At 42.2% G+C, this 26782-nt stretch overlaps 1 protein-coding gene across 1 annotated transcript in view; it reads right to left on the bottom strand.

Moving 5' to 3' along the window:
• PRKAR1B (protein kinase cAMP-dependent type I regulatory subunit beta) overlaps positions 1–26782 on the bottom strand; it is a 92252-nt gene that overhangs the window by 5929 nt on the left and 59541 nt on the right. Inside the window, exons 7-9 of the mRNA XM_062503636.1 lie at positions 25887–26045; positions 17043–17103; positions 13480–13601 (exon numbers count right to left, since the gene is read on the bottom strand). Of these exons, the coding sequence (XP_062359620.1) occupies positions 13480–13601; positions 17043–17103; positions 25887–26045 (342 nt within the window). The remainder of the gene's footprint in view (positions 1–13479; positions 13602–17042; positions 17104–25886; positions 26046–26782) is intronic.

Here is a 26782-nt window from a genome sequence, read left to right as displayed (position 1 = left end):
GAGTTCCCAAAGCACTGTGCCATCAGCACCTCTCTGCCATCCTCACCCCACGCACCTGCCTGCTCCCTCTGGCACTGCTCCAGAGCAGTGCTGGGAGTGTTTATTCAACTCCTTCAAAATGCTTCAGCAGTTTGTTTTGCAGATATTTATGCCTTAGATATGGCACCATGATTTAAGATATAAAAAATAAATTAAGGTTTATAATCCATGAGCTTCCATCCTCTCCAAAGTAATGAGATTTTGATAGATGTTTCACTTTTAAACTCTCATACCCTACAGATAGACGAGAGAGACATTCTAAGAGTGTGGCCCATCTGGATCAACACTGGGATTCCCAGATTATCCTGCAGGTACTTACAAGCACTAATTGCTTCAGGAACCCTGTTTTCATATTTAAGCATGAATCCTATAGCCAGCAGTTGGCCTAAAGAGCCTGGCTACAAAAGGCAAGTATGATTCATGGTGCTAAAAACTGAAATCCTGTATTTTTTTCCCCTATCCCAGCTCAGTGATCAGATGGGATCACTCCCAGGCAGCACAAGGTAAAATGTGGTAGCCTTTGTTACCCCTGGGTGGGAGAGGATGTGCAGGATGGGCTTCACTGGGGCAGGGGGTGGGATGAGAAACCCTGCCCTGTTTTAGAAACTTTCTGGTTTAGAAGTCAGTCATACTGATTGTTTGGTTTTGTTGGTCTAACCATCCATTTTAAAGATATAGCCATCAATAAAAGATATAGTGAGGCTTCATCTGGGATAAAGGATAATTGTTAAAAGAAGACATTATTAAAATTATAAGAAAATAACGTCAATTTTCATAATCAGGAAGTTACTACTTTATATTTCCAGTTTTACTTCATACTTTTTTTACTTACTGCTTCTTCTTAAAAAGCACAGGCAACGTTTTTTCCCCATGGCCTCGAAATGTGACATTTTTATCCAAGTTTTGAGCTTAGAAAGTTTATCTAGTCTACTTTATTTTCCTCTTCACCACCCAGCACAAAGGGCAGTGCAGTGTATGGAATTAAAGATGGAAAGGTTAGGCTGATTCATCTGTGATTGCCATTAACTGCATCAATAGCAGCTCTAATCATACCTATGCTCTTTCTCACTTTGTTAACCTGCACACTCCATAATTCACACGTTCAAAAGATAAGTTTCCCCTCACTCCACAGCCACACAAACGCTCATTAATGTGTTGCTGTTAAATCTTTGCACAGTTACTACAAAAGGAGAAGGAAGGGGCTGTGCAGTGGCACAAAATGCTGCTGCTCCCATGGCGAAGCAGAGGGACTGGATAGAGCTGCAGCAGGTCTGAAATGAATTAAAAGATCTGTCACACAGTATGATTCTGGGAAAATTTCATTTAATTGCAGACAAGACAAGGTTTGTGGAAGTAATGTATTTTATTAGGTCAACAAGCAGAGCTAGAAAAAGGAAGGAGAGCTCTTGGGCATGTGGCTGTCTTCAGGTTGCCTATTTACCCAGGTATATCTAATAAAATCCACCATTCACCTGTCTACAAGACTGTCTGGGCCATGTTCTTACACTATGACATCTACAACCATATTAAGTTGCATCTTGTTTAATCATATCTGCTTCCTAGAGCATCTCCAAATCATTAATTTAATTTAAGGAGAGCTAACAGCCCAAAATACTACAAATTATCTGGAAATTCCTGAAAGTTGGAAGTAGTTGATATTTAAGTTGATATTATCATGGAACAGCCTAACTGTTCTATGATTCTATGAAATAGTGATTGCCTGGTGAATCTGGGAGAACTGTCAGCCAATGCTTCAAAAAAGGGTCATAGAAATCAATTCAGTTGTCTAATGTGGAACCTCAAGAAAATTTGGCCCAGTGTGGGAAATTCTCCCTCCTGATGAGCCAGTTTTGATGATGGGAACAGGCTGCCAGAGCAGCCCCAGGTCTTCACTGACTGGAAAAGTGGTGGCTGTTTGCCTTGTTTATCTCAAGCAAGTCAGTTCTTTCCTGCATCCATTAGAATTCACTATGAATACAGCACAAGGCAATGCTCAGGGTAATGAGCTGCTGAGAGCTTTTGAGAACAGATATGAAACATTTTACACACACAGCTTTTTTAATTTGGTTGTGAGTCAGTACATTTGGAGTTGCACTGGTTTCATGGGATTTTTAGGAAGCCAGCATGTTGGGAATGGGGTTAGGATTAATAATGCAAGCTGTAAAGGCAATGTTAGAGTAACAAGCTCTGCACTCTGATACCCACTCAGTCTCCTTTAGAGAGCAGTGCTGCCAGAAGCACCTTTACACTGTCAGTGATCATCACTACATTGGCAATATAACATCCATTTTATTGGCCATCATTCTCAACAGCACATCACATTTTAGCAGAGATGGAAAGCACCTGTCACTGCCCAGCTGGCAGAGGTCCTGGACATCATGTCTACAGCCATGACTGATATCAAACAACCTGCAGGTTGCTGTGTGTTTTATATCACACCTGCATCAAACTGCCCTACATATGCCTAAACTCCCAGCTCTTTGCTATTCAGACATGTTTATATTAGTTTAGGACTATGGGTTTAGGAGTAACACCCAGACCTGGGAGAGAGGAACAAAGCTGTCTAGAGCAGTCACCAAAATAGCCACAAACATTAAGGTACTTTTAAAGAAGACAATCAATCATAAGCCAAGTGTAGCTTAAAACAGCAGAAAGAACTAAGCCACAGGGCATTTCCTAGGGATATACAGGAGGCCAGGGTTAAGGCCCAGACATGACTACACCCAGCCCATCATTAATCACCAGGAAATGCCTTTGTCTTGATCGTTCAGTATTTAAAATCATAGATGTCTGACACGGGAAGACCTTTTCAGTCGTTTTGTTCATCCTCCTGTTGCAGTACCTCAGACAATCTTTCCCTTCAGTGTTTCTTTGATACAGCCTGCATTAAACCTGTGCTGCACCTACGTATTCCTCTTGAAGTAAAAGAAATGCTGTTATTAAATGGAAGAAGTCAAGATTCAGACAAAGAGAGACCAGTAAACACAGTGAAAAGACAAAAGAAATTATACCAACTGCAATTTTCTGTAAGCATGGAGACACCTGCAACACTCAGGTGAAATAAAGTGGGTCTTGCACAAAGAAGAAGAAAATGGGATTTCTTGTTTTGTTAAGCCTTTGCTGTTGAAGGACTTTACAGGAGCAAAACTTTCAGATTTATAGTATATATTGACTTCAAATTGTTGCCCTTGAGCCACAGTGACAGAGCTACCATCAGGCTAGACCACACAGGTGTCCAGTAGAGGCATATCCACATCTTGGGGGACTCATGACTTCATCATCATTGCCATCATCATCATCCCCCATCGTCAGACAGAGGGACACCACAGCCCCAGTGCCGCAGAAGTGCCACACTTCTTCAAACCACCAGTTGCCAAATGGGACTGGGAAGCCTGGGAGCAAGGGGATGGTGAGAGAGGAATAAGGATACCAGCTCTGAGCCATGGGAGGAACCCCTTGCCTGGGGTGTGATCCTCCTTGGCTAGCTGTCCTGGCTCCATGCCCAGAAAGCTGGGAAGCCATTGCACCACAGCCTTTGGGGCTCCTCCAAAGGCATTTTTACCTTTACTCTGTTCTGGGAGTTTGCTTGCCCCTTCCATTGCACATTCAGTCACCTGTTGCAGGGGTAACAAGGAGCAGAACTACTCAGCAAAGGTGGGCTCAGATGTTGGTTTTAATGAATCATCTCAGGGATACTTGGCCTTGACTAATCAGTAGCTTCTGTGGGAAAACAACTGAATTAATATTCATCCCGGTGCCAGATTTTAAAGACCTTCTGTGCCAAGCACTGTGGATTATTGGCAACAAGGCCCTGTTTTCCTCCCTCAGACATGTCAGTGTACAAAGCAATAAAAGTCACAAAGGGAAAAAAATGTTGCATTTTAGAGATTCTTTCTTTCTACAAAGCTAGCCATTATCTTGACTCTCTCTGAAGCCAGGAAACGTCCACTGAGTCAACATAAAAGTGACTTTATAATGGGTTATTCATCAACTGTTCATATTTGTGACTGACCTGACAGGGCTCATCTCCTGTAAGCAGAGAGCTACCACCTACAGCCAGGGCAGGGGTGAATGCATGGGAGAGAAAACACGAAAACAGTGCTGAACCTCCCTCACCCTGCCTGCAGAATCCTTTCTGGTGAAAATCGTTTTTAGCTGTTAATGCTGTTTTATGGCCCAATTACTCCTACCACCATCTGCTTCTTTGTGAAAACATTCTGTAGATGCTGAAGTAACCAGACCAAGCAAAAGGCTGAGGCAGACATTGTCATTACAGTCTCATAATTAATGCTGTGACCAGAGCTGGGAGAGCAGCTGTGGCCAGCAAGGGCAGCAGTTCTGAGCAAGAAATAAAACTTGGAGAAAACTGGAAGAAAGAGAGAAGAGAGTTTATCACAGAGATCAAGAAAATTCCCCATGGAAAGCTCTCTTTGAGCCCTTTCAGTTAGTGAATCTCGTGTGTTCAAAGGACCAAATTCTGAAATTCAGAAGAAAAAGCCTCACAAACTGAAAACTGCCTCATCCTGGAGCACACTGAGAAGGGTCTTGCATGCTCCAGAAAATCCACACTGCACAACTAATAAAGGAGCCCTAAGGGCTACATTCTTGCAGCAAATCTGCAATCAACTCAATAATATCTTTGCAGAGGAGGGACAAATCTATTCCACTAAGGGACAGCTTTAACATGATCCAGAGAAAGGGATGAACTCCAGCAAGGATTGGGAAGTTCTCCATTTCTCTTCCTCTAGGTTGAGCACCATCATATTTCAGGTCTTGTTTACACTGCTCTCCTCAAGACAGAGCCCCCAGCTCCTGACACAGCAGATGCCTTTAATTTCAGATTTAACATGCCTGGGGCCATAAAGTTCTTGTTCACCTTGACTAAGTGCTTTGAATCAGGGCTTGTGAGCTCAGGCACCAATGCAAAATCTTATGGGAATCCTGAAAACCTTGAGGGGTAAACAGCCTGTGCTCTTCTCCTTACTCCCATGGAGAGGCTTTTCATTCCCTGTGAACCTCCAATGATTTTTCAAGCTGCCCTGGTAGGAAGACACTACTGGACAGGACTAAAGAGCACCAACCATGCCCTAAAGTTGGTATTAGCTCAGGAAGAAGTCACAGGCTGCTTTGAACACAGAGAAAATCTTGCACTCTGATTTTTAAGCAAATTCAAATGGGGCATGCATATATTAAGAATGAAACTGCCAATTACTAACTTTGAAGTTTACTTTTCTGCACACCAAATGATTTCCCTGATTTCTCTGATTTCCCTGATTTCCACATATCCCATAGTGGTACAGGGCCAGGGTGTGTCTGTCATTCCAGCATAAACTTCAATTTTATGGGTTTACAAATCAGATGTTTTGAATTACAGCTGAATGAGACTGGAGACTCCTACACAAGTTGTCATGTCAAAAGTGAACCAGGGAAACATTCATACTTTTTTTTTTTTTTTTATGCTGGGTATAGCATGTGCAAAAAGAGGCTGGGAAAACTACTTTTAAGCCTTTGGGAACATTGTGGTTGCACTCCTGGGAAATGTGCTTCAAGACCTAGGTTTATCAATATCCCAAAGACAAAGTAACACAGCAGGTCCTCTGTGCACATCATGGTGCTGACATAAGCAATGTCCTCATTCCTGGTGTCCTGGAAGACCACCAGCACATCACTCCTCAGCTGCCATTTCAGCCCCCAGGGACTGCTGATAGCATCATTCCTGGGACAGCTTTTATGTTAGAGCTAAGGATCAGCAGTTCTAGGGCTACTTTCCAAAAGAAGACAAATCCTTTGAACTATGTAGCCAAAGACACTGCAAATATTCCTTTAGCCAGTAAATAATCTTGGATTTTTATTATTTGCCAACCTTTGATTTATGAAAAAGACCTTTCTACAAAAACAGGAAAGAAATCAACACATTTCTGCCAATACATAGTGGAAGTGACTTCCACATAACCTGCAGTAAAAATAACACCCATCAGTTTTGGGTGGTAACATTTAACCTAAAGGAATAAGGATGATCCTTTCATGATTGGGTGTTGGCCACAGGCTCCCACTGTTTCTCTGCCTTAGACCTTTCATAAGCAAAATCATGAAGGCCCTGACCTTTAAGGTGTCTAATTCCCATCAACTGTTGATTCAGGAATGAAGCACTATCCCAATTCTTGTGCCCTGTGCTTCAGACCACACCATGCAACATGAAGGTTGCTTCACACACCTCATCAGAAGGTGTGGTGAGGACAAAAACCCCGTGACCTTCAGGAGATGTTCATGTAGGTAAGAAGGAATGAGCTGGTTAAAAGGTTACATGTATTATAGACATACAACCTTTAACAATATTTAATTATAAAATCTTTTATCTCATACGACATGGAGGGGCCAAATCCAGGTGAAAACTTTTTACCATCACAAACCACTGGATGTGCACATTGTTTTTACAATGTTTTCCTTTCAATCAGACCCCTTTTTCAAAATTACTCATTTTCCTAATATAAAAGCTATCTGATATTAATGGTTTTGCAGAAGGATGAAGCAAGAGGACTTAATTCTGGTTATGGACTCAAGATTGAGTCATTACTGGGTTTGACAGTATTTTTTTAATTGTAGATTTTCAAACTATTATATATTATTGTCCATTCTCCGGGTTCATAGAAACTCACAGAATTTACATGCAGTTGTCCTGTGGTTTCTGCCACAAATGAGGAAAAAAGTCTGCAAAGCTCTAAAACAGACTAGAAATAGTGGCTAATCTGAAGTTTCACAGAGTTGTTAAGAAAATACTTCCTCATACATCACTTCTGAGGTTTCAGATTTTGCAGAATTCACCAGAAGTGGCCGCACTGCAGTGGTTATTGGTGGGACTGGAGAAAGTTGGAAGGAAAGGCCAAAAGCTGCAGTCACTGACAGGTCCTCCATGGCTGGTGGGAAGAAGAAAGGGAGCAGCCATTTGCTTCCTATGAAACGTTAACCCATGGAAATGAAATTGAGTTTAACAGGAGCTGGACTTAGCTGACATTTTAGTCTCTTTGACTCAGCAAAATACTTCACCTCCATCCCTGCTTAGGATGGGATCCAGTCACACACCCAGCTTTCCATCTTTGATGCTAGCTGACCATTAAAAATGGTTCCTGAGCACAGAGGAACTCTGTAGCTGGGCCAATGGGAATGCTGCTGCTCCAGCACAACTGGGTGATCTCAAGAAAATCGAACATCCCCTTCCTGTAAGAGCTCTGTGGGAAACAATGTCTGTGCAGTTAAAAATAAGCAGAGTACAGAGCCCTGGTGCCTGCTGGCTCTGTTTATTCAGGATATTTTGTTTATTGGGTACATTAGGAGTCGCTGCAGACTGCCTTTGACAAACATTTTCAGTATCAACAAAATCCTGGTAACACTGAGCAGTTCAGATTTGTAGCCTTTGAAGCTCCTTTTCTAGACAACATTCATCTTCCTAATTAATAATTAATCGCACTGTGTTTTAAAGAGATTATCAGGTGTGATAGCAGAGTGTGCCTAAGGCAGTGACTTCATTATCCCTACGGAAGGAGTTTACTTTGTAGTTCTCCTGCCTGTCGCAGGGGTAGGTGCCAAAGGGGTCTCTCTTAGGTTAGAATGTCAAAGAGCAAGGATTTAGGGCAGGAAACAATTGGGCTATTATTTTTCTTTTTTTTCTTTTCCTTCTTAAGGAGCTTTTAAATCATAAATCTTGAGATGCTCGTTGTGTAATTTAAGACTCGAGTTTTCCTACAGAAAGACCCAATTCTGTGTAGGACCAGGTGCCTTTCCGAGGCAGGAGCAGGTTACCATGGCAGGAAGAGTTTACAAACACAGTTCCACCTACAGGCTTTGAACTGCATCTGTGCAGAGACACTCCAGAGCACGCCAAGAGTGTCAGCAGGGCTGGAAACACTGATTTCACCTACAGGACACTATCTCAAGTACACTCTCCTCAAGAACTCACAGCGGATCCTGCCCAGACCGGAGCCAGTTTGTGGCCCTGACTTGAAATGTCAACAGCAGCATGGAAGGAACTGCCCCTGCTGAGGATTACTGGGCTGTTTCCAACATGATCAGCCAAGGATAGTGCTGGAAAAATGATCATTTAGCAATTAATTTCACTAATTTCTTTAAATAAGGCAGCTCAATGCATTAATTCTGAAAGGCCTTCTGCACTATTAGAGGGGGTTTTTCTCTTATTTGTCAATTTTGCTATTCCCATTGGTTTCAGTAGTGACTGATAATTTATGCCTTTTCCCATTAAGCTTTTCCTTACCTTTAAGAAGTGTCATTAGGACTGTTCCTTCTGATGGGGAAACAGGGAGGGCAATGTTCTTCCCACAGACTGAAAAGGTGAGACTGCAAAACAGATGCCCTGACTATGCCTCCTCTCTAACCAGCAGGATAATAAAGAAGAATACAAACCCCCAGATTTTTATAAGTGCTTTTCACAAAGGAGTTGCAGAGGAGTGCTCTCTATAACTTACCACAAATCTGCAATTAAATATACTGGTTTTTAAAGCTGAAAACGAAAATCTAATGCCAAACTCCTTGATACCATGGGTCCATTTCTCCTTGAATTGTCTCCTGTGAATTATCTTCTATTTTTAGGTCTTTTATTTTTAGGCTGCTGCATGTGATTGCTGGGCAGCTCGACCAGCTATTAATTGGAAATGTTTTACTTCTTATGCAGATTTATTTCTATGCTTTCTGCTGCACATAAACCAACCTGTCCTGGGAGCAGATGACAGGCTGCACATTTAAAGGGCAGCCACAAGCTGTGCTCTTTGGGTTCAGCGTGGCCCTGTCAGAAACCTTTTGCTGCTCTCTCCTCCTCCACCTGTGCACGTTTGTGTCTGTGCACACATTTTTCTTAAACCATGTCAAACTTTATGAGCATTAGGGCCATATGGCAGCAGCTCAGCAAGCTCAGAGTGTGCAGCTGAGGTTCAAAGAGTCCCTGAGCACAGTGGGTGAGTCCCAGGACACGGCGCTCGCTCGTGACAGGCGATGCCAGGGATCTGACAGGGGAGGGGTGGCAGCTGGAAATCCCAGCAGGCTGCAGGTCCCTGCATTTTTGGCAGCTGCCTTACAGACTTCGAGGTACTGTGCCACCCAGCCAAGCTGGAAGCTGAACTTAAGAGAGCGGTACATGATCGTAACCGCTATTTTTAATACTGTTGTCGCTACCTTTCTCAGTAACCTAGACAACAGCAAAAAACTCTTTTCTTCCCAGTTTCACAGCACTACTCCACTGGTTTGAACTACTGTTTGAGCTGGAGTCAGTGGCAAAGCACAAGATGGGAACAAAACCTGGCCCTGTTCAACTGGCATCTCATTTAAAGGGACTTTTAACTCCACAAAGCTCACATGCCTTTGCATCCGCCACTTTAAAATACTGGCTAAAAATATTTGCGTTATCTGAAGTCAGATGAATAAATCCTCCCCACTGCTGGGTGCGCAGTGTGGCAGTGCACAACACAACTGCAAATTTATTTGTTAGAAACCGTACATCTGTTATGATTTACGCTTGCCAAAATATAATTCTTTATGGCAACAATTGTTTCATGGTGCTTAAAGTTTTTCACCTCTGTGCCAGGAATCTCATATGGGATAATTCCATGACCTTGGAATCCAGCAGATGCATTCCACATCTGTCTGGTCTGGGAAAGCCCGAGTTTGTTGTGTGAAAACCATAGTGGGAAAGTAAGACCTGGAAATATCTGAAAATACAGAAACTGCAGGGCTGCTTCGTTTTTTCTTTTTTTTTCTTTTTTCTTTAATTACCAGTTTCAAGTGCAGTAAATCAATCTCACAGAAGTTGTTACTTTGCTTTTGTAAGCAGACATTCACTTCTGATCCTATCTTCACATTAAGGAATATGTTATAAACATTACAATAATTCTATCTCTGGAAAAAAAAAACCAAAAAAACCCACAGCCTTTAAATATTAGAACTAAATCTTCTTCAAGGCTGCTTGATATTTAGACAGAAAAAGAACTCAAACTACTGCAAATAAACATCTTACTGGTGCCTGTGAAGATTTAGGATGGCAGAAAAACTGTAGTTGTCCTGGAATCACAGGGAACTTTTCTCATTAGACTTCTTAGCAAAAAATGAACCATAAACAGCTTTGTAAGCAGTGAACTTAACAAGCTCTGGTTTCCTGTGATTCTTCCCTGTGCACATTTTCTGTTATTCTAATAATTTGGCTGAGCTCCTGCTGAAGCCTTACTTTCCAAGGGGCACTCTAGCATTTCCATTCACACAACCTACACCTCAAATAACCTGCACCCCAAATAAACTCTGCAACACTGGAGGTAGGAAGGTGGGCAGAAAGCCATGACAAAAACGTTATAGTAAGAAATACTGGGAAAAGGTGAATGTGTTCACTTGATAGAAGGGGAGACAGTCTTATCCATACTAACTAGGATGATATTCCTGGTTTAAAGCAGGAACTGCTGTTCTGATCATCACTGGGGCTGTCAGTCTCCCTTTCAAAAGGTTTCAGCGGTTTCTCTTCAGTCTGCAAATCCTGAAGGTGCCGATCCACTCACAGGCTGTGTCCTTGGGCAGGACCAATGTCCTTACAACGTCCCAAAGGGATGGCACAGAGCAAGGCAGCAGGGCAGGTTAAACAGAAATGAATGACTGATTTATGAAATTTAACAATTTTAAATCCATGTGCGAATCCTGGGTGCCTTAGACAAGCTTTTATGCTAGGAGTCACAAGATTGCACTTGGAACCAGTATCTGGGGTTCAGCAAAGCTCTATAAAGTGATAACTGAATTGTCAAAGGCATGATATGAATGATCATGGTTAATGATAAATCACAGAATGGTTTGGGTTGGAAGTGACCTTAAAGATTATCTCGTTCCACCTTCTTCCACTGTCCCAGGCTGCTCCAAGCCCCATCCAACCTGGCCTTGGACACTTCCAGGGATCCAGGGGCAGCCACAGCTTCTCTGGGCAAGAGAGCTTCTCTGTGCCAGAGCCTCACCACCCTCACAGGGGAGAATGTCTTCCTGATACCTAATCTCAACCTGCTCTCTTTCTTTTGAAGTCATTCTCCCGTCCTGTCACTCCAGGCTCTTGGAAATAGTCTCTCCATCTTTCCTGCAGGCTCCCTTCAGGTGTTGGAAGGCCACAGGTAGATTACCCTGGAGCCTTCTCTTCTCCAGGCTGAGCAATCCCAATTCTCTCTGTCTTTCCTCACAGCAGAGGGGCTCCATCCCTCTGATCATCTCAGTGGCCTCCCCTGGGGAGGGGACCCCAGAGTTGGACACAGGGAGCAGAGTAGAGGAGCAGCATCACCTCCCTTGATGTGCTGCCACGCTGCTTTTGAAGCAGCCCAGGACACAATTGGATTTCTGGGCTGCATTCTGGACTATAAAATGAGTAAATAAAAAGGTAAATGAGTACCTTGTCCAAAAACCATGTGGCCAAGTTAGCTTTGTAGTACTGGACACACTGTGCTCCAAAGGAGGCTGCATTTTAGTGATCTATGAAATGGTTTTCTGCAAATGCAGCAGCCAAACAACTTGGATGCATTTCTAGTGGTTTGGATTAGAAGACCACAAGCATCAAAAAGCACATGAAAGAAGGTAATGGCTTTTCAACATATTGTGACAACAAACCAGCCAAAACTACTTTCAAACAGGTTGTAGAATAATGTCTTCCTGGTGACTTGCAGCAATTTTTCCTACAGAAAAAGCTTAAAATCAAAGATGCAAATTCCTGTAAAAATCACATTTAAAATATGAAGATTAAACTATGTGTGAGCAGGCAGAAATACTGCTCAGCACAAGAAATAGTTGAAACTGAATGTTCATTCTTTAAAGTAGAAAAATATAGGCAATTTACAAAGTGAGAAACTAAGTCAGATTTGCAGTGGAAGGGTGAGGTGAGCAGATACTTTCTACAGAGTGCAGTGTTAATGCTTTTCTGCCCATTGGAATCTTAACAGCTGTTTCAGCAAGAGGGGGAAAATAAAGGCTCTTGGTAACTCTTAAGCAAGCTGCCAATTTTCCACATGGGACTCAATGGCTATGAAAATTAGATTTTCCTTGTCTCCTGCTGCTGCAAGGAGTAACAGCACACTCAGTAACACTAGGAGCAATGAAAATTCCATATTTCTGAAAAAAACTTCTACTTCCTAAATTTTTCTCATAAACATAATCTTAATAAAAAAAAGATTCCCTATCTAATATCTAGTCTCTTTTATTCTGACACTATATTTTTGAAGGGACATTGCCTGTCACATATTTAAAGTTCCTGAACTGTTTCTGTGTATGATAGACAGGTGCAGTTAACTTGCACTGACAATTTTGTGAGCATTGAAGAAAAACTATGTTCATAATTAAAATACATATTTCCAGCACTCAAGAGGAAAGAAGGATGGAATTTTAAATGTCAGATATTGATTATGCACCAAATATTGGATGCTTTGCATAAAGGCACCGTCCAAAAATCCACAGATAAAGAGCAAGCAAAGCAAAGCCTGGGATGCATTCTGTGTACATAAGCTGGATCCCAAGGCCACACAATGACCAGCTTCTTACACCTCTCTGACCAACCTTCCTCCAGCTCCCTCCCAGTCCCTGTGCCACCACTGGAATTCATTGCTGGTCATGTAACACCTGGAACTGTCACCACAGCCATATGTTGGCTATTTCTGGTGTATATATTTGCACAGGAACACTCACAGTCCATAGACAATCATATCCTAATGCTCTCCTGTTGTTCAGTCTGACTCTCTCTAATAACTCTTTTTAGCTTGTTACATCACAGTGCCTTGGTACTTGTATGAGATACCAAGGATCCAAATATTTATGTCAGAAGAGGGGGGGAAATCCCATCAGCATCTGTTTGCAGAAGTGAGACAGTGGAACTGAAGTGTCAGATAATCTCCCAAAAAGATGTCAGCATTTCCAGCTGCCTGACAGATCTGTCTGCCTGTGTCAGAGTAAACAGCCATTTGGACTGACTTTAAGGCAAAACAAAGAAGAAATTATCAGTTTTCTGATCAGGTCTCCTGCTCCACTTTACATTTACATACAGTTTACATCCAGACGTCCATTTGTAATACCCCCTGTAAGTCCCTTTGGGAACAACAATCAATGCACTCTGTAGCTGACCAGCCCTGCTGAAGTATGAGAAATCTGGAAATAGAAAAACCTCCCATAGAAAAGAAACCTTCAAACAGTAAAGACACCAGGCACACCTCAAAATACCTCTGCATTTTCAGTTTACTGGAAAGAAGATTGTCCCACTTAAGACAATTCCATGGAACTGGTCTCTGAATTATTCTGAATTTTGAGTAGGTCTCCTGGTTTAAGTGGAGTTAGATTTATGCTGAGGTAAGAGATTGAACTGAACCCAGACGTCTTTAATACACAGCCTTGATCTTTACCAGGAAATGACAGAGTTTATCAGGTTGCCAATCTTACCTCTGTAATAATGAAGAAGTCATCACCGGGCTCTCCCTGCACAACAATTTTTTCTCCATCTTCAAACTGGACAGGTTCCAGTGCATCAGCCACTGTCAGCCGCTCCCATTTGTCCAGGGACTCTAAAATATTGAAGATCATAAAGCTATATTATAAAAATACTCCAACTTTGGCTGAAGATTCATATCTAAACTGACAGCTCTGCCGTGTCTGGTTCTGTTATAAAAGAAACATTTCTTTCATCCAGGCACTTTGCACGAACCTCCAGTTGGGAAACATGAATGTATTTATTCATTGTGTCGTAGCCATCAGTAATCACCCAGATAGCAATCTTAAAAGTTGGACAGGAAAAGTTGGCTCTGGTTCCCCTTGCCTGCAATCTGATCCACACTGCCCTGGCACTGCCACGGCCTGCAGCAGCTGAGGAGCTGTCTGGAGATATGGGAGCACCCAAAATCTGCTCACCACATCCCACACCAGATGTCAGGACAAGTCCTACGGTGTTTCCATCAGAGCTGCTCCCAGTTCCTGGTGGGCTGAGGGGTGGCTGATGCAGAGTGTCCATCTCAAGGATGGGGGAGACCTCCAGAGCCAGTGGCCACACCCTGGTGGCTCGAGCAGCAGGAGACCAGAGGCATCCAGGTTTATGGATGTTTGAAATGGCACCTCTTCATTTGCCAGCAGGATGGCATGCAAACTGTTTTCATTCCCCCACTTAAGGGAGAAAAGTTACAAAACTTCCAAAAAAATGTCCATAATTACAAATGACGGGTCTGTTTTAGAATTAACAGAGCAAATGCAGCCTGTGATAGGGATGCAGCCTGCCCCAAATGCCCACCCTGGCAAGGGACAGCCTGCACAGGGCACACCCAGGGCTGCTCAGTGTCCCTGTGGCCTCCCCTGCCTTTGCTAAGGGATGGATTCCAGCTGTCCTGCCCTCAGACAGGAGGTACCACCTGTGTTTCTCTCCAACACCCGTTTGCATGAGAATTCAAGACAGTGAATTGTACTTGAACTTTTGTACTTTGATCAGATTTGACTGAAAAATTACAGGTTTAAAAGTTATTAAAAGCAACAGATAATACAATGATTTAACCTTCACTGCCTCAAAAAGCTGGGCTGAAATTCACGTCCCAGAGCTCTGCTGATTCCTACTTACTATGAATTACTGAACTAATGTAAGTCAAGATACAGTTTCTGACACCAGGATTAGATGTGTGCCATTCCATCAGACTCTGGTTTCCCCATTTTGTTCAAAATATCGCTTAGAAGGATTATGTGAGGGTGAAAGGAAGTTCTGTAAAGTAAAAAAATGCCTTTTGGCTGAGCTCAGAAGGACACTGAATCTGGTAACAAAACCAGGCCAAAGTGCTCAAAGCACCAAAGGTAACTTTTGAGTTGACTGACATCATCATGTTTTAATGCCACTTTCTTGTTGCTGTTTGGGAAATTGATTGTTTCTAACATTTTCCCCACCTAAACCATTTTCCTGGTGTGTTTGTGACCTTTCCTGCAGAAGAACTAACATCAAAGACCAAGCCCATATTGTCAATGCAACATTCAAAAACTGCTCTGTTTGATTAAAAATAAGCATAAAACTCTTTCATGCAGACTAGAGAAGACTTTTTCTTCTCTTTTCTTTTTTTTAAGAACTCAGTAATTAACAATGAAAAGAAAGAGCCTCTTGAAACTTCTTCTTCTTCTGTTGGCTTTATGAAAAATTCAAAGCTAATTCTAGCTCTAGTCACGAAGTGTCTCTCTTTTTTTCTAAGGGAACTGTACCACCACAAATACATTGGTTAATAATTCTTGCAAACAGAGCATTATATAGAATATTGTACAAGTTTTAGTCGCAGAGCTGAAGTATCAGATAAATTAGACCACATGGAATTTTTTTGCATCGTCTAAATTGTACATATCAATTCATGCCTTTAAATAAACTCCAGAAGAAAAGTTTAAAACAATCACTTCTTTCATATCTTGTTTGATACCCTAGAAACAACTGCTGATAATCTAAAAAAATCCTTGGATTTAAAAAAAAAATGTGACTCTTGCAATTATATGGCTAATTACATACACTAGGCAGGCCTTGGAAAAAAGAAACATAAGAAGCAGGTAGAGGTTTTTCCACCAGGAAATCACTGAGTTTTGACCACATTAAGGGACAAAGTGAAGTTGACTTTTCAGTGCCATTTTGAGATTTCTAAAATATATTTCTGCTTTGCAGGTGTCACCTACTTTTTAGACATGTCAAAGAGATCCTTACACATTTCACCTAAATTTCCATGTTCCTGAAGTGATGTGTGATTTTGTTCACTGCTTTTCTGTGCTTAAAAAAGTTCCAAATCTTAAAGTCCTTCCTCTTTTCTTTTTTTTTAAACTGAGATTCAAAAGCCACACTACAAATAAGGCTCTAATTACATTGCAAACCACATGTTTAAGGAAGCACATCTCTGAATAACCTTTCTGCTCTGAAATTGTTTTGAGATGTCTCACTGTTGTAATTGCTCCTCATTAGTGCAGGTGCACAGATTCTTTTTTTCTTTAAATACTCATAGTAATTTGGTATAATTTGTGCTCTTAATTTAGGAAGATTTAAATTAAGCATAAAAGAAGGATTTTAAATTATGAAAGCTTCATCATTAAGTGAGCTACATACTTAGCCTCACTTTAAGCATACAAATATAATTGAAAATCTCATGGATAGCACCTCTCAGAAGTTCAAGTATACCCTCACTGACACACTCACATTTCAGGTACCTCAGCTTGAATGGTAGGTGAATATCATAAAAAAAAGCAGAAAACTAATTAAGTAGAAATATAAATATTTTAATTATATAGTAAATAAATCCTGAACTGTTTTTCTTCCAAACAACCCCAGCAAAAACATGATGTTTCTCCTAAAGAATCAACAACTCATTGTACTGTCTAACATTGTCCTCCTTATTAAAGGCTTTTGTTCTCCTAATGGTGATTGATTGGTCAGGCATTATGGGTTTGTTGTTTTTCCTACTGAAGGCCATCAAGAACATGTCCAAATTTCGTGGCTATCACATTAATCAAAGGGAAACAAAATCCAAGGACAAGAAGCTAAGCAGATGTTTTAAGAATGTGAGACGGGGGCTGTAAAATGCAGAGAAGAAAAAAGATCAGTCCAGTTTGATTTGTAAGGTTGGTTTGTTTAGGGCACACAAACACTGTATTCTTGCAGGAAAAAGCTTCTCACCTGTTCCCTGGGAGGATGTAACTGGACTTTATGACAAATTCATATCCCTGCACTGTTTCCTGCTCTATCCACATGATCTTTACTCAGCAGCAGCTACTGAAAATACCAGTGTGTGCCTGCTCCACCTTTAATGTGTGCTCCAAATGCATGGGCAGTGCAGAGGAAAGAATGAGAAAAACAAAAAGGGCCCTTGACACATTCATTCCTTCAGAAACAACACAATGTGAGACCTTCTGTCTCAGCACCACCACTTTCATCGTGCCATCGAAGATCAAAATTCATCCTGCCAATGCCAATAACAGAGGAACCAACATCCAAGTTCCAAAGGGCAACTGACCCAAAATGGAGACCTTGCTCAGGAATTCTTCGTACATCTTCCGCTTCCTCAGAGTGCTGCCCTGTTATTACAGGAGAGAGAAAAAGGAGGCAGAACATTACATAAAGTATTTTTGTGATTTCTTCCTACAGCTGCTCTTTTTTTTCCCCCCTCCCCTTCCAAATCTTAAGCATAGCCAGTTTAAACAGCCTCAGGCAAACGTTTCCCCATAAAATGTCTGGGCAAGTTGTATTGCTGATAAGCAAAGACAGAAGGACTCAAATTCAATCCTGCTGTAATTTCACTGACTTTACTGGTGTTACTGGACACTGCAGATGAATTGTATCCATTTACAGGCATTCATTCTAAAGCCTGAACTTCATCAATTAACTGTTTAGCTAATTCAATATATATGTCTCTGCCAATGAGGCTCTTTGCAATTACAAAGTAGGATAAAACTTAAAATGTCTCCCTCATGGTTCCCATCCTTCTAGGTTAAAAACTCTTTAATGCCAAATGTGTTTAGCTTTAAACCTGGTTAATATTCTGTACAGTGTTGTATCTACTGTTATGCTGAGTAATCCATTCATATTATTTTAACAAGATTTAAGCATTTGGGGGCAGACAATCCATCAATGTATGTGCAGCCAACAGCAGAGTCGTTCACACTCTACTAAGATTTTGTTGTGTGATAAATTTCTAAGACACCTTCTCCTTACACAGTGTTTGATCAGCAAGACAGAAACCACAAGTCGCTGTTCCAGCACGCATTTTTGAAGGTGATTCATGTAGGAATAATTATGATGAAATTTTACCAACACAAAAATAATGAATGCATCCTTAATTCTTTCTGCAGTGACACAAAAGGCTTGTAAAGAAGTTCTTCCCAGGCACTAAAGAGGAACTCCAGGGCCTGCCTCGGAGCAGGCAGTTTGTTCATACTGGTGACACCCCAAATCTCTCCTGCCAGGGCAGATTTCCAGGGGATGTCAAAGGCTGCCTGGTGCCTCCTACTCAAATCTACAAGACACAACATAAGGATGATATATTGATTTTCTCAAGAAAAGGAAAACAAAGATGCCATTTATTCACAGACTGGGCAGAGAATATGTAAGCAAATGTCAGTGTCTGCCTTAGAAAAAGCCACTTCTCTATTCCTCCTCCTCCAAGTGACCACCTGTGAGTGCTGGGAAAGTGGGGAGAGAGAAGGGCAAAGGAGAAGAAATATTTGCTCTCCAGTGTGAAAGCATTCAGAACAGTTTTGAGTATGAAAATGGGAATGGCTGGTGTATTCAAGGGCACTGATATAACTGAGAATTAAACATCATCCCTCTTCCCACACGTGCTGTGCAGGTGGGGCTGCAACAACTCCCAAAGCACCACGAGTCCTTCCAGCAGCACCAATGGGCTTTGGCTCCAACCTGGGACCACAGCACCAGCTGGAGCTGCCAGGTGGTCTCCTCTGGGGACAGCTCCCATTTGTGCCCCTGTCCTGGGGTCACCCCTGCTCCCAAAGAGCCACAGCACCAGCAGGAGCTGCCACTCTTCCCAGGTAGCTCTGGCTGAGCAGCAGCAGCTCCTGAGGCTCCCCCTGTGCACCCCGGCCATAACTCCAGGCTGGTGATGACAGTTCTGCTCAGCGATAGCATCGCTAACCCTCGGCTGACCCCTCTGTCTGACAAACTTGGTTCTCAACCTCGGGGGGCCCCGGCAGCATTTGAAGTGCCAGAAAGAAAAAAAAGTAGAGGACTTCAAACACAGGAGGCTCTGCGAACCACGCCAGCTTCTGACAGCTCGCTGGGAGACAAAGAATGGAAAACTGGACACTGCGCAGTTGTTGCTTTCCTCCCTGCAATCAAGTGGAAATGAGAGCAGCAAAATTGACAGCTGTGGAAAACCAGATTGGTGGTTTAGTTTGATGGGCTGGGACACCCAGGGACAGATGTGGAAAATGCTTTTTAAATGACTTGCGGACACAGATGAATTTTAAGAAGCAGTAATCAGCAGCCATAAGTGATGCCTCACCACGGCTTTGAGTATTTAGAGACGCAGACAAGACCCAGGAAGGTGGGAATTGCAGCCATCCCACCTGGCCCAGAGAGGAAGAGCCCACCACTTCCTCCAGGAACACAGGTGTGTTATGCCTTGACTAAACTAAGGCAGGACAGCAGTACGGAATCCATAGTGAAGAGAAGTGCAAAAGCAAAACTGAAGTAGAAATAATTAAATATGCTCTTACAATTTTTTGTATTATCATAGTATCTAGAACCCCTCTTAATGCATAGCTAGACTGACTTAAATATCCCCTGTCTCAGAATGATCCCACAGGGGTAAGGGAGAAGGTGGGCCCAGGGAAGAACCAGTGACTGGGGCTCTGGGCTGCTGTTTCCCAGCACATGCACTGAAACTCAAGGTGACCCAGCTGATGGCTCCTGACTCATCCTGCAGGATGGCTCCATCCAGCTCTCCTCTGAGCCTCTGGGGTGGCAGGAGCCACCCAACAGCAGAGCTTCTCCTCAGGGTCCCCAGGCAGGCATAGGAGCCTTCTCTGCTTCTTCAGAGCATCCAAGGACAGATCCAGGTCAGCACAACCAGATCCCAAATTCAGGGATAGGTAGGTCGCAGGTAGGAGAAGCCTGGCTTACACTTAATGCACATTGTTTTTACTTGAGTGCATTTTTCTGATCCAGCTCACACGAGCAGAGTGAGGGGAAGGATTTTGAGAGATCAGTATTGTAGTGCAAGCTAAAAACAACCCAGGAGAGGAATTACAGCCAGCCATGTGTTTATTTCCATTGGTATTAACCATCTTTTCTCCCATGAAACAGAGAGAACATAGAATCATAGGATCATAGAGTAGCTTGGGTTGGAAGGGACCTTAATAATTATCTAGTTCCTTCTAACCTCCTTTGGCCAGCCTGATAATCTTGTCATCCCCTCCCAGGCATAATGACACCTCTAATTTCTGATGTCCTTCTCACACTTCTTTTATTTAGTTGCCTTATCCAAACTGCAGAGGCCAGGGGTATGAACAACATCACAGTCTCCTCTCCTACCCTTCAGGTACCTGCTGCAGAAGTGCCAGCCTGTGAATTCCCTGGCACAGGTGCTGAGTCTGTCCTCATGCAATATTTGTACGGATCTTCCAGAAGCAGCAGCAATCAAGACAGTACCAACATTTACAGACTACGAGATGCTGAAAGTTCACTAGAGCAGGAAAATAACAAGAAAGGATCTGGAGACATTAGAAATGGGACTAGAAAATATTAGAATGAGCATCCATTTGGAAAATAGAACTAATAAAAAAATATCCAAAGCAGAGATGCGTGACATACAGAAGACCTGCAAGTTGTAAAGCTGAAAGAGATTCTGGAGACAGGAGGTGAGACCTGCATCAGACTGCAACAAGAACACAGCCAAGGCTATTTTGGTCTGCATAGGCAAAGATATCATCCAGGAATGAAGTTTAGAGGCTCCATCTCTGTGGCTCAGATGTGACGGCGCCTGGTGTGCTACATTCTGTCTCGGTACCTCTTCTCCAGAAATGTGCTCCCAAATCCAGCAGAGCTTGAAGAAATGCTAACACACTTGGGGAGAGATGATAAGGAAGGAGCAAAACAAATCCAGCCTGTATTTGTTGGCTCAGCACTGGGATCATAGGTATGTCATCCTCATAGCTAGCAAGCACTGTGGCAGGGGTTTTAAGTAGACAGTGATAATTATCTACAGATACAGGACAGAAAGAGAGGGCAATTCAGTACAGTATAACTTGACATAACTCAAAGTAATGGGAGAAAATTAAGAAAATCTAATTTAAGATCAATATCAAAAAAAGTTTCCCAATGAAGGAATTATTCTCTCGCAGAAAAGTTTCCCAAAGGAAGCACTAGAAATCTTAGAGCTTAAGCCAGATAAAAACAATAGTAAATGTACATGAATAATTCTGCACTGGCAGAGTTCTTGATGGCATGTTTTAAAAAGTCTTTATTAATTCTGTTTTTTTCTAACCTATTAATATCTTATTTCAATAGTCACTGCTTCTCCCTCTCCCCCCTCTCCTTTGTTCATTTTCTCCCTGGTTCTGAGCTGTCAAGCACAAGCTCACCTCCTTAAAGGCAGTGGCTCCCATTAACTACAAAGCCTGGTTAATATTGTAATATGCAGTGCTCCTCCCTGAGACAGTCCCAAGGAGAAACAAGACCACTCTTATTCGTCAAATCCACACAGAAAAGGCCTCAAAGCTGCTTTTAGGACCATTTAATGTTTCAAGGCCTAGGCTTAGCTTAAGCAATACACAGGCTGGGGAAAACAAACGCCCCAGAGATTGTAACAGGTCCTGTTGAGTTCCTATTCTGTTTCACCTCTTTCCAACTGCTCTTTGCCTGTTTTCTTCCATTTTTCCTTTTAATTCCTCCATTCCAATCTTTCCTAGTCCCTCCAGCACTCTTAGTGTCTTGTTTCCGATTCATTTATTAGGTGGAGCTGACTGAGTCCTTCCTAGAAATCCCCACCTTCAGTAAGAAGCCAAACAAATGTCTACCAAGAGGCAAAGCAAGACTCAAGTTTCAAAGAAAGAGTTATCCTGGCAGGAGGTGCTGGAATGGACTTCAGGACTACACAGCCCCATTTAATCTCTGATTAAACTGATCCTGAGTGATGCTTTGGGTGTACATTTCTGCTGGAATATGAAAGAAAGAGCCCCTGTGCATTCTGGCCATGGGCACCAAGCAGACCCCGGGGTCCTGGTGCTCTATGCCACAGATGTCAGGTGAATTGCAGCCTTTGGAGTTGTTTTATGCTTTGGCCACCACACAACCTACATTTTATGGCAACCCAAAATCCTCCTGACTTTATTTTATCTTAGCTGAGAAAAAATGCTACTTGCTAAAGAATTTGTTCCCTGGTTCAAAGCTGTAAAAAGACAGTAGAAGAAACCCAAAATAACATAAATAACATGAAGTATAGCATTAGGAACTGACTATCCTGGATTTGTCACAACTTACAAACCAATGTTATAACTCACTTTGTGTGAGCAATTTGCCAAATAGGCCAAATGTATTGAATCCCACACAACTCCACTCTCAGAGCCAGGTATATTGGACCATGGAAACTAGAGGGTAATTAAATTATCCTGGACCAAGTCCTCCTAAAGAAGAAACTGCAAGAAATTAATACTTCGAATTTTCTCAGTCTGGGAACAGAATTGTCTAGGGGATCAATCTGATGTTGGGATACAGACATTTGCTTCTCTGGTATTTGTGGTATTTGCTATATTTAGAATACAAATATTGTACTACCCTGGGATATTCCCCATTCCGTGATGCTCTCAAATCCAAATTGCAAAGAAGAGGGCAGCAACTGAATTCCATGAGAAGCCTATGGCAGAAAAAAATCCTTTGCTCTCTCCCAGAAGAATGTAAGTAAATAAATGTTGAATATATACACAAGTGTGTGTGTCTGTGGCCATGTGCACACACACAGAGAACATATACATAAAAGAATTTGCAACTGAGTGAAAAGTATGTAACTCAGCAGAGATGATTCTATGAAATAAATGGAAGACACAGATGGACAGATAATTTGTGAGTGTACCACAGAGGGAACATGTTGAAGTGGTTTTTTGTACCCCATCTAATACAATGAATTTCATGGTGTAATACTTTGTCAAGGACTGCAGTAAAAGCCAAGCAGATTCACTGCACATTCTGACAAAAAGACCGATCCCAGCATTTACAATCATCACAGCTGCTAAAACAAACTTGAATGTGACCTTCAAGCCATCAGGATACCTAAGCTGAGACAATGAACTATAAAGAAATATATCTGTTTCAACAAACTTCCTCTAGGACAGGCTAAATAATAAATGGATGACAACTGTAACTAAAAGCCAGCAGGAACTTTCTGCATCAGGCTTTGTCCATCCATAAAAAGGAAACCCCAAACTCCAAACCTCCTGAGAGGCATTTTATTCGTACCATAAACCAGTCAGGATCAATGAGACACGTTAGTGGGGAAAATAGCACTAAGCAGAAATAAAAACAAGAAATTATTAAACGCAAAGCAAAGGACCAAAATAGTGCCTGCAAGGAGAAACAAGGTGGAGAGTCAAGAGTCTCATGACAGGATAAAATCTTCTTGGCAAGTGTGGATCTGAAGGTATGATTTGCAAATAAATATTTGCAACCTGAATAAAATTTCAACACTTGACTGAGAAAACACGGGTCTGGTCATGGCAGGGCAGGAATGCAGACGAGAGAAATAACTATCCGGGGTTATGGAGGGGCTTTATCTGACTATAGCAAAGATCTTTGGCAGGAAAGGGTCATTTATTCCTTGGACAAAAGAATTTGCAACCAGAAGATAAGAAAAGAGAAACCTGCTTGCTCCCAAGTTTTGAAAACATCCTAAATTATACATTTCAAAAGGTACCCTAAGCATTTGGACTCCTCATTTAAAGGCAGAAGCATTTCTACATTCAAATACCCAGTTAGAGGCTAAATGGCAGGAAATCATGTTTCTGGGAGTTGAGAGGCAGCTACTACTCTACTTGAACTGAGCACAGCAAAAGCAGCCCTATAACGGTGGAGTCAGCTTCAAGTATGAAATGCAGCCACTGAAACATGATGTAATTAATTCTTAGGCTTGAGGAAATGTGCAGAGAGCCACTGTAACCTGCCCTCACACGACTGCACACAGACAGGTGTCTCATTTCACCTACAGCAACAAAATTATCCACCCTACACCTACAAAGAAATGGGAAGATGACAGGATTCATTCAGTGTGGACGGGTAAATTGAATTCACCACGGACTGCATTTCAAGTTGGACATTTTTGTACTTGCAGCAAATAATTTACCATGAAATATTTCCTATCTGAGTACTGGGAATACTACAATAATGTTGTCTGGATATCTAACACAGTGCAACAGACCACCAATTTTTAGTGGCCTCAACCATGAAAAAAACACAAGAAGCAAGAGGGGCAGAGAAATATATCCATGTTAATCAATGCTCTCATTGACTGCAGAAACTGAGCTAGCTAGGTAAGGTACAGCAGGCACTGGTCTAGAGAACATGTGAATTAATTTGAAAAGCACTTAGCACTACCCTAGAATCAAACAGAAGTACAACCATAATATTCAGCTTGTATGTACGACCAAAATTAGCATTTAAAACAGAGTCTTTTCCACTTGGGACTTTAAATCCTTTTAGCAAAGTCCTGTCTCTGCATCAAATATTCATCTTCTGAAGTGTGCTATCAGATGATAATGGACACATGACCAAACTTGACATCTCACAGGGCTGGCTGATTTTAGGTGCCTGTAGTTCCATCAACACCAACACTGAAATCACCTCCAGGCTGCAAAGGCTGTGAACCCGTCCCTTCAATTCCTCACCACAAGCTTACAGGCAGCTGCAGAAAGCTCTGCTTAAAAAGCCAAGGAATATGTGCCTTGTCCTGGCACATTTATTTCCCTCCTACATTCCTTCACTTCTGAATTTTGGATTCAGCCTTGTAGCTGGCAGATTCATCATACCAGTTATCCCAGACACCCCTCCATGCATCCTTGGAGGCCATGGGACAAATAAGTTGGGTGTGGCTCTTACATCTCTAGAAACTCTCCTGCTCTGTGTTTTAGAGGTACCTCTGCCTGCTTGCCTGCACTGGGAACCTTTCTAAACTATTCATCCTGCTTACCCACAAGAGAGAAGACAAAACAGTTTTTATAATTATTCCTCTATTTTGTCTTGGAGCCATCAGGCTGAATATTTTGGGATAGAATAAATTTCCATCAGCTGTACTCTCCTAAATGCCAGTGTGGTGTTTGTTTATGTGACACTGAACTCAGCCCATGAAATAGGGAGTGAACACCAGCAGTGCTCATACAGACACCCAACAGTCATCACACAGGGTAAACAAAGATCACTCTTACACTGCTGCTTAAGAATTAATCATTAAAGAGTGAAATCTACTCAGTTCCTTTGCTGGTTTTTCTGTTTTCTATAACACCCACTGGAAATACAGATGATCTCAAAATTGTTAATCTGAGAGCACAGTGTCATTTCCTTCAGATCAGAATGGAACAGTGCAGCTTTTAGAGAAAAGTTCTATTGAGAAGTAAGCTTTACATAGACTAATGTCTGTTAATTATCAAAAAGAAGGGAATATTTTATGGGGAAGGAAGATATGCACATGGATATTGGAAACAAACTCATAAAAAAGTTATGACTTTGTTGAAGTTAATTATCTGTCAAAGTTTCCATTATAAACTCACCACTGAAGAACTAACAGCAAATCCATAAGCTAGCACACGCCCCAGGTGCCACAAAGGTCTGTAGAGTTTTGCTGCAGGGATGAGGGAGTTTGAAAGGAGCAGAGCAATGAATCATTAGCAGCTACAACCCCATGGTATGTGTGGCTGGTGCTGGCTAACAAAGATGGAGGGCACAGTCCAAGAAGGATTTTTTATTATTTTAGTGGAGCTGGATTTACTTTCTATCACCTGCCTTGAGGAATGTAATACAAGATCAGACAAAGACTTCACAGGGAAGGGGTGCTGCTGGGAGATATTTCCAGGCTCATGATAAGGAGAGGATTTGCATAGCTTTGGTGGGTAACGGAGGCCTCCTGAGGTTTTCATTCACGGAGCAGTTATGCATAATGTTTCTCAATTGCATTTCTGACTCAGTGCCTTTCTGCTGAATCCTGTCCCCTTTTTCTTTCAGTTCCCTTCATTCAGTTACTCCGTGATTTTGTCATGGCTGCTCTCTTTCATGTGGAAGCACCAGAGTAGTCTGAACACAGAGCTGCAAAGGAAAGTACAGAACACCAACAGCTTGGGGAAACCCTTCCCTGTAAACTCACCATCAGGATGCGTCTGTAGCTGTCTCTGTCGATGCCCCAGAGCTTCAGGTCTGTCTTGGCCTTGACAGTGGCAGCCCTGGGGGTGCCATAGATCAGCGCCAGCTCCCCGAAGCTGCCTCCTTCTCCAATGCTGGTCACCCACTCCCCGTTGACATAAACCTGCCACAGCACAAGACAAAAGAAGCAAAAGCAGTTTGGGGACTTAGCTGGAGTTCTCCTCCTGACTGCCAGTTACCTAAAAGGCCATTAGCAATTTCCTTTCTAGCTGCTAATGCTGGGGACACAGAAGGCAAACGAGAGCGTGACACTTCCAACAGTTGGTCCCCAAAGTGGGGAGCAACCTGCTCTGTGGACAGAATTTCTAGTTGTCTTGCTTCAGTACAATGACTTAATTTGCTCTCTGGGTTTCCAGCTCCCATGGTTAGCTGGCATCATGTTTTCCCCCTTGTGTTCAAGGCTCAGGCAGTCAACAAGCAGAACTATCACAACTTTGGTTTTTCATTGACACTGTCAGACTTGGAAGGAGGGAGGTTTGTTGATATGTGTAATGAGGATTATGTACTGAAATGTGCCATGGCCATGAAATGGAAAACAGTCAAAACAGGGAAATATCTTTTGAAAAGGAATTTTTTTTTTCTTCCTTAAGCCTAGTTCCTCCAAAACCCATTTAAATGTAACTGTACAGATCTTCTCCCTTATGGAGATGACTAAGGGTTTTGGACTTAAGAAGCTGTAAGCAGGATGACCCTTTAACATCAGCTCTAGAGAACTCAGGAAGCAGAGTTTGACCCACATCCTTTTTAGGTACTATATCCTCTTGGAATATGGTATGAATTGATACCACTAGTAACATATTTTCCCTGGATGATGTTTAATTTGAGAATTCCTGCACTTGA

This window comes from Cinclus cinclus, chromosome 16, assembly GCF_963662255.1.
Source record: "Cinclus cinclus chromosome 16, bCinCin1.1, whole genome shotgun sequence".
Lineage (NCBI taxonomy): Eukaryota > Metazoa > Chordata > Aves > Passeriformes > Cinclidae > Cinclus > Cinclus cinclus.
The sequence above is the reverse complement of the archived record's forward strand: the minus strand, read 5'-3'. Positions and strand labels throughout refer to the sequence as shown.